This window comes from Salmo salar, chromosome 04, assembly GCF_965601325.2.
Source record: "Salmo salar chromosome 04, fSalSal1, whole genome shotgun sequence".
In the NCBI taxonomy this organism is placed as follows: domain Eukaryota; kingdom Metazoa; phylum Chordata; class Actinopteri; order Salmoniformes; family Salmonidae; genus Salmo; species Salmo salar.
In genome coordinates, this window is record NC_138294.1 from 43910269 (window position 1) to 43929846 (window position 19578).

General features: G+C 43.6%; 1 protein-coding gene across 1 annotated transcript in view; it reads left to right on the forward strand.

Moving 5' to 3' along the window:
- Nucleotides 1-8675, forward strand: part of dacha (dachshund a) — a 128924-nt gene extending 120249 nt beyond the window's left edge. Inside the window, 3 exon segments of the mRNA XM_014195978.3 lie at nt 1203-1349; nt 2126-2191; nt 7271-8675. Coding sequence (XP_014051453.1) covers nt 1203-1349; nt 2126-2191; nt 7271-7308 — 251 coding nt within the window. The 3' untranslated portion in view covers nt 7309-8675.
- The last annotated feature ends 10903 nt before the right edge of the window (nt 8676-19578 follow it).

The window sequence follows — 19578 nt, forward strand, 5'->3', positions numbered from 1 at the left end:
GAGCATAGCCTTGCTATTGAGGGAGGCCACCGTAGGCAGACCTGGCTCTCGAGAGAAGACAGGCTATGTGCACACTGCTCCCAAAACGAGGTGGAAACTGAGCTGCACTTCCTTAACCTCCTGCCAAATGTATGGCCACATTAGAGACACATTCCCCCAGATCACACAGACCCACGAAGAATTTGAAAACAAATCAAACATTGATAAACTCCCATATCTGTCAGGCGAAATACCGTCACAGCAGAAAGATTTGTTGCCCGTTGCCATGAGAAAAGGGCAACCAGTGGAACACAAACATAAAATGTATCTGTTTATTTATCCTCCGCTACTATTCGTACCACAACAATTTGCACATTGCTAAAACACTGTGCATAGCTGATAATATAACACTTGAAATGTCTTTCGCGTTTTCTAAACCTTTGTTTACTGTTCATTGTCTGGTAGTTTGTCGTAAATGTTGTTTCGTGTCTTCTCACTTTTGCCTATTGTTTTTTTTTTTCTTCTCACATGCTTTGGCAAATGTAAACACGTTTCCCATGCTAATAAAGCCCCATTGAATTGAGTGAGAGAAAGAGACCTGGCAGTGGGAATGAATACATGAATACATACATACAGTAAATCAAAACCCAGTCAAAGGAATATGTGCTTGCGTCTATACTGGACTTGGCACACATCCGTGTCTGATTTAGATTTGAGTTGTGCATCTTCAACCCCGGCCAAGAAATTAAGGCAATTAGTCGTCTCGGTAACAACTCCAACAATATGTACAGACACTGATTATCTATTAACCATGGCTGTTATTTCATTGCCTGTTATTCAAATGTGTATTTTAATAGAGAGGCAGTAAAGTGATGATTTGTCCAATCAGCTGTGTGTAATTAGAGGTGTTAGCAGCTCTGAGTTAGACAGGGCAGAGCTGGTGCTTCTGCATGGTGCCGTTGGTTCCTCTTTACTGGGAACACGCTTTTTATTTGGCTGTTAATTTGTGGAGAATCGGCACCCCCAAGAGCTGCCAACTGGAGACAGTCTAGCGGCCAGCTCTGGGCTAGGCTAAGCTAGGCTGGCGAAGCTAGGTACTGGGAGGCAGCACTAAGGATTCACTGATGCAACGTTTTTTTTCTCTCAGTTTGACTCAGTCGAGGTGAGCCTGTCAACTCACTGGCTATCTTCCCCCCTCTCTCCCTCCCTCTGTCCCTGTGCAGCCACCATTCAGAAGCGTCTGAAGAAGGAGAAGAAGGCTAAGAGAAAACTGCAGGAGGCTCTGGAGTTTGAGTCCAAGCGTCGCGAGCAGGTGGAGCAGGCCCTCAAAACGGCCACCTCCCCAGAGAACCTCTGCATGAGTCTCAACGGTAGGCCTCAATACTCCCCTCTCCTCCTCCTCTTTAACTCTCCTCTCATCTAGTTTTATTATATTTTTTTCACTCTCTCATCCCATTCTTAAGTTCTTTCCCCTGCCCTTTCCATCTCCCTCTCTCATTTCCCCCTCCCCCATCTCTTTTTTTAATCCAGTACTTGTCTTCCTCATTCTTCTCTGTAAAGCGATGCAGATAGTTTCATTCATGTCCTAGTGCTTATCACTCCCAGCGTATTAGCATTGTTGCCCTGGGAGGAAATGGATACAGATACTTATCATAAACGCTGTAAATGCAAACGCTTAAAACGGCAAATTGTTTTGATAGCTCCTCATTTTCAGTTGTTTATTTCTGAATATCGTACCAGGAGCAGAGAAGGGGGGGGAAAAAACGGAATCAAGAGCACGGCACACATCTGCAAACATTTCAGAGGGCAGAGCAATTATTTCCAAGGCTGATTAAACATGCATTTATTAGAAGAAATGCATTGGGTTTCCTTTCATCTGACGTTGTCGGGGCTAATACATTATTGTGTGAACAATCAGGCTACTTCTCATGCTATTTGCAGAAAACCTATCTCAATCTTATCCCCGTTTCCGTACGATCCCCCCCCCCCCCCCCCCACTTAAAACATAATTTGTCTTTTGGATAGAATTTCTCCTCCACCTGGTATATGTGGTTACGCCGGAGACTGTCTAGACTGTAAGATGTAGGCTAGATAGGTAAGAAGATAGGTAAGAAGTAGCAGTCCTAATTGTTGTGTTCCATTTCAGAGGCAGTGATACCAGAGGTTGAGCCGGAGCATAACGGCAGCCAGCAGGAGAACTCGGCTGTACAGGGTAAGCATTAGCACGCCCCTGGTTCAAGCTCCCTCTCGGTCTCTGGGATCTGGGGGGGGGGGGGGGGTCAGGTAGCTATGACTTAACTCCTGTGTTTGATACACTGAGTGTAGTAAACATTAGGAACACCTGCTCTTTCCATCACATAGACTGACCAGCTGAATCCAGGTGAAAGCTATGACCCCTTGTTGATGTCATTTGTTAAATCCACTTCGGGTCAGTGTAGATGAAGGGGAGGAGGCAGGTTAAATAAATAAAGATTTTTAAGCCTTGAGACATGGATTGTGTATGTGTGCCGTTCAGATGGTGAATGGGCAAGACAAAATATTTAAGTGCCTTTGAACAGGTTATGGTAGTAAGTGCCCGGCGCACCGGTTTGAGTGTGTCAAGAACTGCAACGCTGCTGGGTCTTTCAGACAGTTTCCTGTGTGTATTAAGGATGGTCAACCACCCAATGGACATCCAGCCAATTTGACACAACTGAGGGAAGCATTAGAGTCAACATGGGCCAGCATTCATGTGGAACACTTTTGACACCTTGTAGAGTCCATGCCCTGACGAATTGAGGCTGTTCTGAGGGAAAAGGGGGTGCAACTCAATATTAGGAAGTTGTTCCTAATGTTTTGTACACTCAGTGTATAATGTTATCTACGGAGTTAAGTTGTGATGCTCCCAGAAGTGTGTACCGCCAACTACATCAAGTCACTATCAGTCGATACTTGTAAAAATGTCCATTCTTTAATGCTTACCTTGTACCTATGTTTGTCCTGTGTAACTGAGAGCTTTCCTTTGGGTGCTGATATCCTTCGTTTAAAAAACAATGTAAGTAACATTTTACGCAGCGTTGTTTGTGAATGGAGAAGGAGCAGCCCGTCATTTCACAGACAATTTATATTTTTTTTTGGCAGGGGACACAATCAGGACAAGCACAGGTAAGCATTAAAGAATGCATATTTATGAAGTGACCGAGTGGTAGCGCAGGTTTGAAATCTCCTACTTCATACTCCATTTTAAAACAGTGGATTGCGGGGCGCAATTTGACAGACGTCACATATCATATAAAAAAAAAACGAGCGATTTCCAGCGCTCATAGAAAAGCTGGCAGTTACACAAGACAAACATAGGTAAGGTAAGCATTAAAGAAATTGACATTTTTACAAGTAAAAAGTGACTCGGTGTAGTTGGCGGTGCACTCTACTGGGAGCATCACGTTAGAACCATGGACGGAAGATATTCATACATGGATATAACCAGAGCTAGGGGGTGAGGTAGCATGGTGAAGGAGCGCGGGTTTGGTATATCTCTCTGTTTCCTAATATAGTCATAAAACCACAATATGTGCGCCACAAAGTACCGTTGGGATGAACTTGTTAATGTCGGAAAGTACCCTCACATGTGGAGGTCAACATTCGGGGATTGATGAGGTTGGGGGACGTTGTGGCCTCCACATGCTCCACACATGGGCCTTAGTGCCTCTTCACAGTACCTTGTGACACAACAGCAAACACAAACCAGAGAGACTCTCTCTCTCTCTCTCTCTCTCTCTCTCTCCGTCAGCACTCTGCTCTCCGCCTGGGCCTCTTTGAAGACTCCCCGCCCCTCGGAATAAGATTACAAACTGATGTTGTTGCATATGCGTTTCACGCTTCCATTCTCTCCGAGTTTTGTTTGTAGAACCCCCTGCCTCTCCACCTCCGCCCTCCCATCCGATCCCCCTAAAACGCAGCTGAAGTTCTGTTTGATAAATGGAACCTATTATCAACATGTCTGAAGGCGAATTAAAGACACTCTGCCGTACGTCTTATTGAAATGTGGGCTGCGATAGGTGAATAAATACATATGTTTACAGAACATCCGGTGAGTGTGCTGCAAAGTGTTTCAGTGGAGATGAGAAGGTGGAGATTGTTTTTCTCAGAGCCAATTTCACAGTCTGCAAATAAAGGGCTCTCCATTTTTCTTGCTTCTGACAGCATCGCCACGCAGCGGAATGTTAAGGCCCTCCTCTCCTCGTATCAATAGGCTACTCTGCTCGGGGGGGGGGGGGAGGGGGGGGTTTGCTTTTCTAAGGACAGGGTTCATAATCAGTGTGAGGGGGTCGTCTGCAGGTTAGTTTAAATCTGCGGTCTTGGTCAGGATTATCGAAATATGGAACCCCTCTCGGAGCTAAAACCTCAATTCCTAACCATAACGTCAAGGACGTAGACGTACAGACATGTTTCAAGGCTGGCTGTGCGTAGTAAGAACTTTAGAATTCCAATGTTAATCCCACTTACTGTTGTGTTTTCCTATCGCAACACATAATTATCTGACATTCAGCCTTGTAAGTCCACGTATTTGTCCGTTACTAATGACAGTGTGGAGAAGGGGATTATCGGGCCATGTTCGTTCCTGACCTTTAGGGCAGCAGGGAGAACTGCCAACGGCCATGTGAGGGACAGACGGCGCACCTTCCCTCACGCTCCACTGCCCTCCACAGGGCACAGGACGAGAGAGAGAGGCGTGGGTGACACTGTCACACTATAATCATTCCCTACCTTCAGTCATGCTCTGGAGCGATTGGGCACCGTCCACAGCAACAGGCAGCAACAGGAGTTTTCAATTACATTTGAATTCCTGTGTTACTGCTTAAAACGGGTCGAGTACATCTATCCTATTCCTATGCTTCTTCTGTTTGCATTGAAGGACTTTCCTTTGGCCAAAGTTTGAAAGGATAATTATCTCAGTAATATTGCATTCAAGCCTCATAACGACTGGCTGATTAGATCTGAGCTACCATTATGAAAGCATCGTTAGATCTTATCCCCCTCCTACCTATCAATGATTGCATTCACTATGTAGCAATCAATCTGAGTTACAGTGCTATTAAAATAAGCTCTGTTTCAACTGTGCCAGCTTGGAATCCCATGCTGATGTGGTGTGCACGTCCAGTCCCAGTCCACCAGCCTGTCCATCGCCCCACTACCGCCATGCCCAGCGGAGGTGTCTGTCTGTGGGGATGCTGTGGCTGGGCACGTGGGGCCTCTCCTGGAGCTCCTGGCTGTTTGGGGACAGGGAGCCGACCGACTCTCTCCCACAGGGGCTTAAGAGCTCCAGTCAGGAGTGTGTTGTCCGGCCCCTCCACCCCCACAGCCCACCGCATTTATCCATTACACTGGGAGAAATCTAATTACACCTCGCTTCACTCCCAAGTTGGACTTCACAGTTTTGCAAGCTTAGCACTGACAACTGATTTCATTAGGTTTGATTGTCCTTGCTGAGATCCCCACTTCTGGGCCTAAAAGCTTTTTACGCTTTCTCAGGTTCCTCTGTGTGTTACGGCCTATTACACCGACCTGCGTCTGTTTTATTAATCAAGATGAGTGGAGGTAACAGAAACTGCTGAATACAAAAAGGAGGTGACATCATTTTGCAAGCCGATTAAGAGAAGAGGGGGAGAGTAAGAGGGAGGGGCAGGAGAAAGTAATCAAAGGCAAGGACCCAGAAAGGATAGATGAGGACCTCAACACTCAAGGTGTTACTACACCAAGACACTCCTGGCTTCACTCTGGCTCCTGTCACAACCACTTGTTCCTGAAACAAACGGCTCAGCATCTTCAGCTGCATGAACAATCGACCCCCAGATAACTCGAAATCTCATAACCTGCTTTAGTTCCAAACACGTGCTGTACATACAGCAAATGAGACCCTTAGGTATCATTCATTTCCAAAGTTTGCAACTCACTAATTGGCAACCCAATGAAAAAAGAGCGAGCAGGAACTATCAAGGTGAAGCTTTATGGCAGTCCCAGATCTGTTGTAATTAGCCAGTTTGCAGTCTATGCAGAAAAGAATGGGGCCAGAGGGCCAGAGCCGTGTTAAATATGGATTGAGCTGCTGAGGAGGGCTCCCAGAGGTGTTGCAACATACACAAACCACTCATTCTGCCTCCACATATCTATTCTATTCACACTGCCCTGGGAAGGGTTAAACATAACAGATAGAACGAATGTCACATCTTGACCGTACATATTGACATTGGAATGCAATTAGAGAACCAGGAAGGGTTTCTCTTCTCTTCTTGACAGTACAGACAGCACATCACCAGCCCTTTCTCTCTTTCTGGGCCTTGTCCTCCAACACCACCAAACATTGCTTTTTTTCCCCCCCGTCTTGATGATGATCCGTCGTATTTTCTATTTTCCCAGAACCCATTTCAAACATGCAGAACCACTCTCCTTAGCACAGCACAGTGATTGCCCATCCTGGCTCTCTCTCTCTCTCTCTCTCCAGTGAGAGGAGCTGACGGTGGCTTACTACCATGTAGAGATTAACATGCAGCTGCTGACTCCAGTCACTTTGTTATCCAGCTGTTTTTCTTTCAGCTGTCCCCTCCTGTTGACAACTAACACTAAATGATTAATCACCCATATTATTCCTGATGCACATTTGATTAAAGGAGATACTAAATCCATTGGTTGCTCTTGAACTTTTGTTCTCGTGCTTGTGGAGAAGTTGAGAAATCACAAACTCAGTTTCACATGATTTGAAATATATACACACTCTGGAGAGTAAACAACTTTCCTAGAGAAACATCTTTATTTACACTCCCCTCTGTATTTATTTGAACAGTGAAGTTAAAAGCTGTACATTTGGGTTTATACTCCAGCATTTTGGATTTGATATGAAATGTTTCATATGAGACAACACTACAGAATGTCAGCTTTTATTTGAGGGTAATTTCATACATATTTGTTTTACTGTTTAGAAATGAAAGCACTTTATGTGCTGTATCTATCCCCCCCCCCCCCCATTTGAATAAGTTTATAGTGTATTAAAGTAGTAAAAAGTTTAGTTATTGACTACATCAAGCTTGTGAGTATACAAACTTGTTGGATGCAGATTGTTTTGATTGTGTTTTGGGTTATGGCAAAATGTGTAGAATTGCAAGAAATTAGCTTTAAAACAGCAACATTTTCTCTCCGCCTCATGGCAAAAGGTGTAGAATAGCTTGAGATTAGCTATAAAACGGCGGTGTGACACTGAGTAAAGATGGGTGGATGGAGCACTTGATTAACTGATGTTTCTTTGTTTCGGTAACAGAGAACAGACCCTACACCAAGCCTCCAATAATGTACTGAGAGAGACCTCCAGCTTCTCTAGACCTGGCCCAGGGCTGTCGCTGCAGGCTTCCCCAGAGACAGAGCCCTTGGCTGGGAGAGGACGAGTGGAGAAGAGGGATGACTGAAGGGAGGAATGGATCCCCAAAACCATCCCCTGAAACTCATGTACAGGACTGCAGAGAGGGTGTGGTGGGGTGAGAGGCAACACTGGAGTGCCGCTTATTGCTGCCCCATCATCTCACTTCAGCTACTTGTAAAAAATCCCTCTATTTTACTTGTTTTGACTACTTTTGTTCTACCCTCTTTGAGAGAAAAAAGTAAGGACCATTGAAAATAAAACTGTCTTGGATTTCTCTCTACTCCCTGTGAAGCACATACAGAAGCCTATCCTCCTTCTCTATCCTATTTCTCTCCAAGCCGATTTTCCTCTCGTTATTATTATTATTGTTATTAATTATTCTTGCTATTATTATTCTCGTTATTAGTTGTTGATTCCTCCAATGCCCCAATAGCACAAGTCTTGCAGCGCATATATAGGATCATATCTTCCTAAAGCTCAAAAGCCTGAAGGAGGATGTGAAATGTCAAATTCAAGACAAAAATGTGCTTCTCTTCTTCTATCCCCTGTTCATCATCAAGTAAAAGGGACTCAAATGGTTTCTGAATTTCTACGCTTTTCCCCTCTTTTTTGTCCGGGGTGGATGGGGGAGGGGGGGGGGGGGATTGTTGAAAAATGTCACTACTGTCTGTTGACTTAGAAATGTGTCCGCTCCCTAAACTGCATTGTTCCAGTGTTTATTTTAAGTGTGTTTTACTCAAAACTCCGTCTGGATACAAAGAAAGAGATATTGAGTTCTATCCTATAGAGCCCTTCCTCCTGTAAAGGCTTCTCTGTTGCTGTGTTCAGTTCAAAGGTTCTATTGCTGTTATAAATACAGTATTACAGTAACCCCTGTTCTGTTTAACCCCTTCGTTTTTAGACATGTAAAAAAAAAATGCTTTAGCGTTTGCTATTCTGACGTCGTAATAAAGTGGATACATTTTTAGTGAGAAAAAAAAAAAAACGAAAGTAAAATGAAATACCCCAATGCACATCCGATGCAAGCATGCATGTAGATACGACACTGGTAAAAAGTTACACTTGCTGGTTTAAAAAAGCTGCCAATTTAAATATATTTTTAAAGAATTTTGGGAATTTCATTATTACCATGATCACAACCAGGCAGCTATCTAAAATTGTTGACCTTGTTTTAATGATAATAGTATCACATCACAGCCTTGCACATAACACAAAAACAATAAAACATACTTCTGGACATTGTGGTAGATTTGGTTGGTTTTTTTTTTGGTTGGTTTTTAGTAATAAAGTTCTAGATTCAGAGGTGTTTTGTTGAAGTTTTCTGTGTCCTCTGTTTCACTGCTTGCTGGGGTCTGTCTGTCTGAGGTAGCAATAACACGCACACCTCCAAAGAAACTGTTTTCCCTGTGTGAGTGAGTGCCGCACTAAAGCGTATTTCTTCTAGCGCGTTGAGTGAGAACCTTTTGGGAGGATGAAGCAAAGAGAGAGCGATGGAGAGCGGCCAGCTATAGTCCCATGGTGTGAGGAGTGAAGGAGCCCTGGGGGAGTCCTGTCGACTTTCCGGCAGAGAGCCTTACTGGAAGGACGAGGAGGAGGGAAGAAGGGGTGCTTTGCACTTCAATTAGAGACAGGTCGTTTGATCTGCTTCTGATTGCCCTTCCTCACTTAAAGCTTTATGTAAAGTAGTCAAAATGCTTAATTAATGATCAGTGATTTCTTTAATGAAAAGACAATTGCTGTAGAGGGCTATTTGATCAGTGGAATTAAAATGGAAAATTTGCATTATTTTCATTATAAAACATAGGATTTGATTAACACTAACAAGGAGAGGGGAATCAAACAAGGAGTTGCGACCTTGACTTGTGGGGCAGGTGCATTTTTTTTTCTTCCACGCTCACTCTTTTTCTTCGAGCGTAATCAATAACAGCAGATCCATGTCAATTAAGAATATTGGTCTCTGGGATGAAATATGAGCGGAATCCTGGATCGATGTCACTTAACCTCTCTGCAGAGGAATTGTTTGGACAGATCTTGCCACTGTAGCCCTGAACGATTGCCTGTCATCAATACACGGTGTTGGAACACAGCCTGGTTTCTACCTGCACAAGGCTCTCCTCGGGTTAGCGCTCTACTCCAGTATTGACAAGTAAACCAAAGCTGTTTTCGCATGTTCCCCATCTCTCAGATATCTTCCTCAGGGTCACCGGCCCGCGTGTGAAGAGATGGTGATGATGCTGTGACGGAAACATAAACTGGGAGAAATACAAAGTCTGTTCCCACCTGACAGCTTCAAATCAATACAGTAGAAATCAATAATCAAATGCATTGAAATTAGCTGAGATACACGGTGTGTGCGCCAAAGTTGTCAGCAGCAGCGACTGACGATACGGGAATTGACAAGCACTCCCCACTTGGTACACCCAGTCATTTCAACATGGACATTTGGGTAATATTTTTGTTTGAGATTTTGATCAAAGAGATTTCAACCTTTATTTACACACTCAAAAAGATAGCCAGAAGTTTTGGGGAATTCCCAATGTGTTATCACTGAGCTTTAAAACTATTTAATAGCACAACAAAGTTCAAATGGGAACACAATGTCAGATATTCTGCATTTTATACAACAGCTTAATGTGTTATCAGTTTGCTTCATCTAATAGCACATCCAAATGGCCTGGATTGTGGTTGAGATTACATTAAAAGTACAAAAATGCTGTTCATGATTCTGGCAATTGTGACGATCTCCACAGACCTTTGCATGCTATCTTGAACATCAACACTTTCTATAATTTCATAAGAAGACATACATAGTTTTACAGTACACTCAAAATGTGGCCATGGAAGTGTTTACAGTATTTATTCAACCTTAAAATATGTAACATTAGTTAGTAAGATAGCCTTAACTGTATTGCAAAAGTGATGTTGAATTGTGTTTGGTTGTCAATGCAACCAAATATCCACATTTGAAGGAGATATATATTTTGTGCCAATGATTTAGGGGTCAGTAGCACAGAAAATCCACTTTATAGCACGATTGACAGTTACAGGCAATATTCCCGCAGTTGCAGAGACTGCATTCATGGTAAAAGCTGCATATATATCGGCTAAATCGGAAATTACCTCTAAATTTGAACGTGTATCTTCCGTGATACAGATTTAAATGAAGTTTGATGTGATACATTTTTTTACTTAGATTTTTTTGGTTGAGATGGAAACGTAACTAAAGCTTGAAGCCCTAAATGTTTTGTCTATTTTAAGTTGAACCCTGGTTTGAATTGTTGAAGACTTCACAAATACTACATATACAGTTGAAGTCGGAAGTTTACATACACCTTAGCCAAATACATTTAAACTCAGTTTCTCACAATTCCTGACATTTAATCCTAGTAAAAATTCCCTGTCTTAGGTCAGTTAGGATCACCACTTTATTTTAAGAATGTGAAATGTCAGAATAATAGTAGAGAGAATTATTTATTTCAGCTTTTATTTCTTTCATCACATTCCCAGTGGGTCAAAAGTTTACATACACTCAATTAGTATTTGGTAGCATTGCCTTTAAATTGTTTAACTTGAGTCAAATGTTTAGGGTAGCCTTCCACAAGCTTCCCACAAAAGAAGTTGGGTGAATTTTGGCCCATTCCTCCTGACAGAGCTGGTGTAACTGAGTCAGATTTGTAGGCCTCCTTGCGCGCACACGCTTTTTCAGTTCTGCCCACAAATTTTCTATGGGATTGAGGTCAGGGGTTTGTGATGGCCACTCCAATATCTTGACTTTGTTGTCCTTAAGCCATTTTGCCACAACTTTGGAAGTATGCTTGGGGTCATTGTCCATTTGGAAGACCCATTTGCAACCAAGCATTAACTTCCTGACTGATGTCTTGAGATGTTGCTTCAATATATCCACATCATTTTCCTTTCTCATGATGCCATTTATTTTGTGAAGTGCACCAGTCCCTCCTGCGCAAAGCATCCCTACAACATGATGCTGCCACCCCCTTGCTTGACAGTTGGGATGGTGTTCTTCGGCTTGCAAACATAACGATGGTCATTATGGCCAAACAGTTCTATTTTTGTTTCATCAGACCAGAGGACATTTCTCCAAAAAGTACAATCTTTGTCCCCATGTGCAGTTGCAAACCGTAGTCTGGCTTTTTTATGGCGGTTTTAGAGTAGTGGCTTCTTCCTTGCTGAGCGGCCTTTCAGGTTATGTCGATATAGGACTTGTTTTACTGTGGATATAGATACTTTGGTACCTGTTTCCTCCAGCATCTTCACAAGGTTCTTTGCTGTTGTTTTGGGATTGATTTGCACTTTTCGCACCATGGTGTTTATACTTCCGTACTATTGTTTGTACAGATGAATGTGGTACCTTCAGGCGTTTGGAAAATGAACCAGACTTGTGGAGGTCTACAATTGTTTTTCTGAGGTCTTGGCTGATTTCTTTTGATTTTCCCATGATGTCAAGCAAAGAGGCACTGAGTTTGAAGGTAGGCCTTGAAATACATCCACAGGTACACCTCCAATTGACTCAAATGATGTCAATTAGCCTATCAGAAGCTTCTAAGGCCATGACATCATTTTCTGGAATTTTGAACTAAATGTATGTAAACTTCTGGCCCACTGGAATTGTGATAGTGAATTATAAGTGAAATAATCTGTCTGTCAACAATTGCTGGAAAAATTACTTGTGTCATGCGCAAAGTAGATGTCCTAACCCACTTGCCAAAACTATAGTTTGTTAACAAGAAATGTGTGGAGTGGTTGAAAAACGAGTTTTAATGACTCCAACCTAAGTGTATGTAAACTTCTGACTTCAACTGTAGGCCTAAATAGTATAATTGATAATATAGGACTTATAAAGTATGGTTACATTTCATTTTCTCTGTTAAACCTACCCTTTGGAATGTCTTCGATGGCAACAGTGAATCTATTTAGTTATTAAGAGATCTCTCAATAATCGTTATCACATTGGTAGAAGTCAGTGACAAATATCAAAGCTGGGCATGGTTAAAACCTTGGATGGGAGACCAAATGGATAGTTGTGAATAGATCAACTCTCCAGTAGGAGGTGCTACCCAGCCTATAGTTTTTTTTATGATAGTGGGTATAATGTTGAAGATCTGATGTTGTTTCAAAAGGTACAAATCCAACATATTTTATACGAGGTTTGTGTATGTTGAAAATTGGTTACCATGATGACATAAACCTGTGGTTGAAATGTCACCCCCAAAGCAACAGTTGATGACTTCTTGCAAATCCAATGTATTTTCCGCATAGATTCCACGTCACAATACCTTGACAAATTACACTGAAGAAATATATAAACGCAACATGCAACAATTTCAAAGATTTTACTGAGTTACAGTTCATAGAAGGGAATCAGTCAATTGAAATAAATACATTAGGCTCTGATCTATAGATTCCACATGACTGGGAATACAGATTTCTCTGTTTGTCACAGATACCTTAAAAACAAGGTAGGGCGTGGATCAGAAAACCAGTCAGTATCTGGTGTGACCACCATTTGCCTCATGCAGCGCGACATATTTCCTTCACATAGAGTTGATCAGGCTGATGATCGTGGCCTGTGGAATGTTGTCCCACTTCTCTTCAATAACTGTGCAAAGTTTCTGGATATTGGTGGGAACTGAAACATGCTGTCGTATACGACGATCCAGAGCATCCCAAACATGTTCAATGGGTGGCACGTCTGGTGAGTATGCAGGCCTTGGAAGAACTGGGACATGTTCAGCTTCCAGGAATTGTGTACAGACCCTTGAGACATGGGGCCGTGCACTATCATGCTGAAACATGAGGTGACGGAGGTGGATGAATGGCACGACAATGGACTTCAGGATCTCGTCACGGTATCTCTGTGCATTCAAATTGCCATAGATAAAATGCAATTGTGTTCGTTGTCCGTAGCTTAGGCCTGCCCATACCATAACCCCACCGCCACCATGGGGCACTCTGTTCACAACGTTGACATCAGCAAAATGCTCGCCCACACGATGCCATACACGCTGTCTGCCATCTGCCCGGTACAGCTGAAACCGGGATTCATCCGTGAAGGGCACACTTCTCCAGCATGCCAGTGGCCATCGAAGGTGAGCATTTGCCCACTGAACTCAGTTATGAAGCCAAACTGCAGTCAGGTCAAGACCCTGGTGAGGACGACGAGCATGCAGATAAGCTTCCCTGAGACGATTTCTGACAGAAATTCTTTGGTTGTGTAAATCCACAGTTTCTTCAGCTGTCTGGGTGGCTGGTCTCAGACGATCCCGCAGGTGAAGTGGCCAGATGTGGAGGTCCTGGGCTGGTGTGGTTACACATGGTCTGCGATAGTGAGGCTGATTGGACAAACTGCCAAATTCTCTAAAACAACATTGGAGGTGGCTTATGGTAGAGAAAGGAAAATAAAATTATCTGGCAACAGCTCTGGTGGACATTCCTGCTGTCAGCATGCCAATTGCACGATCCCTTAAAACTTGAGACATCTATGGCATTGTGTTGTGTGACAATACTGCACATTTTAGAGTGGCCTTTTGTGGTCCCCAACACAAGGTGCATCTGTGTAATGATCATGCTGTTTAATCAGCTTCTTGATATGCCACACATGTCAGGTTGATGGATTATCTTAGCAAAGGAGAAATGCTCACTAACTGGGATGTAAAGAAATTTGTGCACTAAATTTATGAGAAATAAGCTTTTGGTGTGTATGGAAAATTTCAGGGATCTTTTATTTCAGCTCATGAAACATGGGACCAACACATTACATGTTGCGTTTATATTTTTGTTCAGTGTACATTTAAACAACGTTAATTCAACCAGTTTGTGCCCAGTGGGTCATATCTACTTTATTGTTGACAAAAATCCCAGCCTTATTGACAAGTTCTGAAATGAGATTGGAATTATGGCAGAGGCAGCATTGGAATTTCAATTTAATTATATAATTTGTCAATCCGTCCTCAAAACAAGATAAAGCATGCGTAAATAATGATCAAGAACATGTTTTGCCTCACTAATTCTCCTCCCATTGGTGCCATGCCTACCCAGTCCCCACCATGAGATAATGGTTCATAGTGGAATGAGAGAGATGGACTTTGGCAAAGGGAAATGGTTTAATTGGATGCATTGGCACATGTGATATCCTCCAACCAGCCAGCGCCACACCACAGCTGTCTCAGCTGTCTCCCTGCTGGTCTGGTGTGGGGCTGGGGGACGGAGGAGGGATCAGATGGTCTTCAGTCATTGCTGGGGAGAAATAAGTCCCATGAGACTTCACCATTCAGAGACTGTACAACAATTCAGCACAAGTGTCCGTGGCTGGTTTGTGGTGCGATATTTGCAGCGGGCGGATTGTTTTCCCACACCTACAATGTCATGTGTTCCTTGTATTTTCTGCTCACCACACACACACACACACACACACACACACACACACACACTATAGACATAAAGGTAAAACAATACCAAACCACCCATTTTAGCACTAAATTGAGGCCATTTAACTTGAAATAAACACAAGCAGATAAAGCTTTGAAAAGCAGCCCACTGAAGGGCCTGTCTACAGGGTGTCTTTGGAACTGATGATTACCTTCAGGCACCATTAAAAAACAGCCAGTAAATTTCATTACTAGACGGAATAGTGAATAATAGGTGTGTGGGTTTTGAAGAGAAAGCAGTCTAGAAATGTTTCCTCTCCTAGTTACCCCACCCCCCCCCCCTTCCCCCTCCCCCCTAAGAAGTGAGTAGATGAGGTAATGGAGGAACTGTTTACTGTAGTTTGTTTATCCATTTGGAGCAGACAAACATCCCCACGTTAATGATTTACAGATTAGATCTCAACTACAAAACGGGAGGGTGACTGCATTATAATAACGCTGTTGATAGAAATGTCTCTTCCACATTAGAGACTGTCAAAATGGTTGGATGGGAATTTGTAAAATAATGACATGTTCAGGTCATTCCTTAGTGTGTGTCTTTGCCTGTACATGTTGTGCGTTGAGAATGACTGAATTCAAGTTTCAGTTAGGAGAGGTGAGGTCGAGGATGGCAAAGGGCACCTGAAGTGTGCTAATGTTAACTTTTTTTCTCACTTGAACCAGTCCAGGCTATTTTTACTGGGTCGGCCCTCGTATGGGGAACGCCATGTAATGAAGCATGGAGCCAGAATTGGGCTACACCACAGCAGGAAAATGTCAAGTCGCGTCTCGCTGCTCTCAGAAGCATGAATCACACACTGCAGACCTACTATTTCCCAGAGAACACACACGCACACACACCTTTACACACCGAGTTGGAAAAGGGACAGGGGAGAAGAGTTTGACCTTTCTCGTTTTTTTTTTTTACCTTTGCTTGCAAAAAAAAGAGATTACACTCCAGACATGGGCCTATGACAGTACATCTACAGTATGTATGATGTTGCCCTCTTGTTTTAGTCACTCTGTGTGTGTGTGTGTGTGTGTGTGTGTGTGTGGTGTGTGTGTGTGTGTGTGTGTGTGTGAAGTGTCCAAGTAAAATATTTCTCTTCGCAAGTTTATGTTGCACATTTTATTTGTGTTCTATAGTGTGTGTGCGTGCAGGTGTGTGTACGTGTGTGTAGGTCTGTGCACACTGGAGCGATCTGGGAGCGTGAAGAACGACTTGGCCTGCATTTCTCTGTTATACATTCTCACAAAGAGCTGATATGGCGAGACAGTGGGGTGGAACGGCCCCTGGTTCCCAGTGCGTTGTATGCGGCTGTCACCCTGTGATAAATGACATCATCACCACGAAACCAAACAGCACCAACACTCTCCAACCAGCCTTCCCACCATATTAACACGTGTTTATGGGAATGGTTTGAACAAGCCTGCTGGCCCGGCGGAGACGTCTGCAGGCGATAACGCTCTGGTCAGCAGCTCTGGAGAAGAGAGGGCTTTCCTCTCTCCGCTCTGTTCACTCCTCTAAGGCCTGGCTGAATATCCTGTCTGGAGTGTTTTTACTGGGAGAGAGGCAGCGCTAGACCCTTGAGATTTAGCCAGTGAGGCACTCTTCTTCAGATGGCCAACTATTTAGCTGTCACACCTAAACGCCTTGGTTATGGACTACACTTGTTTTCTTGATATCATCAGCATATTGTAAACGTCCGAGTGGGTAACTGATGAGGATTCAACATTGGCCACCATGCTATACGGTTCAGGTACATAGATACTGTAAGTGTGTGTGTTCAAGACGATGTTAACCGGTTCACCACATTTTGACTATCTTTTGTCTCTGTGGACCTTTCCTGCTTTATCTAAACGTCTTTCCAGACATCCTGCAACTTTTTCTTCCACGCAAGGTTTTTGTTTGGCAGGAAGTATGATCATTACGAGGAGAGAGCTGTCTGTCTTTCTGTCAGTCTGTCTGTCAGTCAGTTCAGCGGGAGACAGTGAATTTCGCCCTCCGACATGCACGAAAGCCCAAAGATATATATTACAAATCAAAACTGATTTGCATGATCGCACCATCAGACGAAATCACAATCAACTGTGGAACATGAGACGTAGCGTCATTCGAAATATGGTGCCAAAGGGGACACTAATCCTGCCCAGTCCACACGTTTTTCCCAGAACTGATTCAGTCCTGACAATTGATGGATTGTCTTGGTTTGCATTCACTGTGGAGACGAACTGGTTGGCTCGAAGAGATTAAGCAGCGGACAATAAGGAGATAGCTGACACTTTCACGAGCAAAGCCCACATAGCCTTGCAGTGTTGCCTTCCTCTTCATGTCATGTAATAAACTCATCACCTATCCACATCGCAGCCTTCAATTATTACTGTATCAATACTGATCAGTGTCCATACCTTTAGGGAGGCTGTGCAAGATCAATTAAAACACAGTTTTTGTTTAAGTTAAATTTATCGCACCAAAGAAAAGAAAATATATGGTTAAAAAAAAAGTGTGCAGGTGTGGTTGGAAGCCAAAGGGCTTATATGAAAACCACACCACACAAAAAAACGACATACAATACACAAGTGCACAAATTAAAAAAAGTTTGTTAAAACAGATAACAAAACCTACTAACTATAAACGTATAAATGAATTGATCAGTAATCACAAAAAGATATATATTTGTTTTGTTTAAATGTGTGTGTGAGAGTTAGTCCATATGGAGGAGATTACTGAGTAGTTTGGTTCATCAGGCTATTGAGGGAGGATGATGAAATAGGACTACTTGGATCATGCATTGGAATACATTGGCTCCTATTTGATCAGTGGTGGAATTGCAGTCTGTCCCTACTTAGTGAGGGAGCTTCATGGGGAAGCAGCTTGACGGTGGGTCCCACTCTGGATGTGGAATGGGGGTTGGCGTCTGCACATATGTCTCCCCGGCAACCCAGCATTGTGCTTCCCCCCCCCATCTGCTGATGCTGTGTGTCTGGCAGACTTCATCTATTATTGATCAGCTCCTGAGGAGGCTGCTTGCCCAGTGGAACAGGCCTCAACTAGAATGGCCACAGAGGCCCATATCCGCTCCTCATCCCTGCTATTGGACCTCTCCCTCGCCTCCGCCTTACACATCGCTCATTGAGACTCCTCAGTTTGCAGGACCGAGAGAGAGCGGCCATCAACTACAATGTGTACAATACAGAGGAGACAACCCAATACGGACCACCTAACCACAACCTCCCTCTCTCTCCCTCTTCCTCCGTCCCCTCAGAGTCAAATGAAAGGAGGACAGGGGTATGAGCAAGGTTCTGATCTCATTGCTCTGTCCTGTGATCTCGGAGATGAAAACATGCGATGGCATGTCCACAGAACATACAGAAGTCAATGAGTGATGAGTAAACAGCATGTGGGGGTGGGAACCCCCATAATTAGCGGGTGGCATATGCCAGGGCTGTCAGGCAGTGTTTCAGCAGCGCATTAACGCCTATCTGCCATCTGTCCCTGAGGAGCGGTGGACAGCGTCTGCCCCGCCCGGCCGTAGCCCCCACCACAACTTGGCTGAGGACCCCTCCATGTCCCTTAACTAATGCCTGTGACGAGCTGTACAGTTCAAATATTGCTTGTTTAACGCCAAGGGACTTTAGAAACGGACAAAGATGGTCCCAAATCATTTCCCATACTCTGCTTTTGCACCGTTGATCTGCCGTAAGGTCTATCAGACCGGAAGGTGATGCTTTCTCTTACTTTCTCACCACAGTTCATCTACATTTGGGGTTTACGAAAAACAACAAAATGATAAAAAACACAATATGGTTCCTTGATAATAGTTCGGGAGCCATGTATTTGGCTTGCTAATAACACAGACAACGCATTAGCCTACCGTTACATTTCCATGAACTCCACTCCACCTTCCCGATCGACTCCAACGCAGGACTGTTTCCAAAGACTTTCCCGCCCTCAAACTAATCATGGAAAATGCATTAAGAGCTCTCATGCAGCTTTCTCACGAGATGTATAAAAATACACGTATTAGAGACGGGGGAGGAGGACGATGCTGAGCGCACTGATTTGGCCCAAGAACACTTCCTCTCCGGAGGCACACGAGATGATTCCATGTGCAGCCATTCCAAATATATAAAAATATATTTGGAGAGGTTATTTGAAGGGGGGGGGGGAATCTTGAGTAAACAACGTGATGTCTGAGAGAAGGACATGTGACAGCTGTCCCTTGAGAGAACCAGCGGCAAAGTAGCAGGGGACAGTTTGTGTTCTGTCCAAGGTAACGGCATCACTACTAATATCCGCATCATCCTCTCACCTTTCTCATATGGGCCATGAGTATGGAAGGATGATGATGCTTGAACGGCACATCCATCTCTATTTCTGATTCTTGGACGATATTACAACTTGGACGATATTACAACTCAGCCAGTCATCTTTGTGACCGGTGCTCAAGAAAACAGTGCAGGGCACCTTATGCAATGACATGTTATCTTTAGGGCCATTTGAGGAGGTGTACATATTCCAGGCTATTGTTCTTGGACGCTCAGTTTCTGCTTCGACTACGTCCACACCATCCGTTTGACTGGAGTATGGGAGTGGATTGGGGTGGGGCTTTCCAAAACAAGCGTTTGATGACAAAGCGAGGAGCAGACGCTGTGCCTCCAATAAGTGCCTCTGTCTCCTTCTATTTTTTGCACGGTGCCAAACCCATGACAAAATATTATCCTTAGTTTATTCAGAGGACTTCCTTCTTCTAGATAACAGAAGAAGAAAGTGGATTTAAAAGG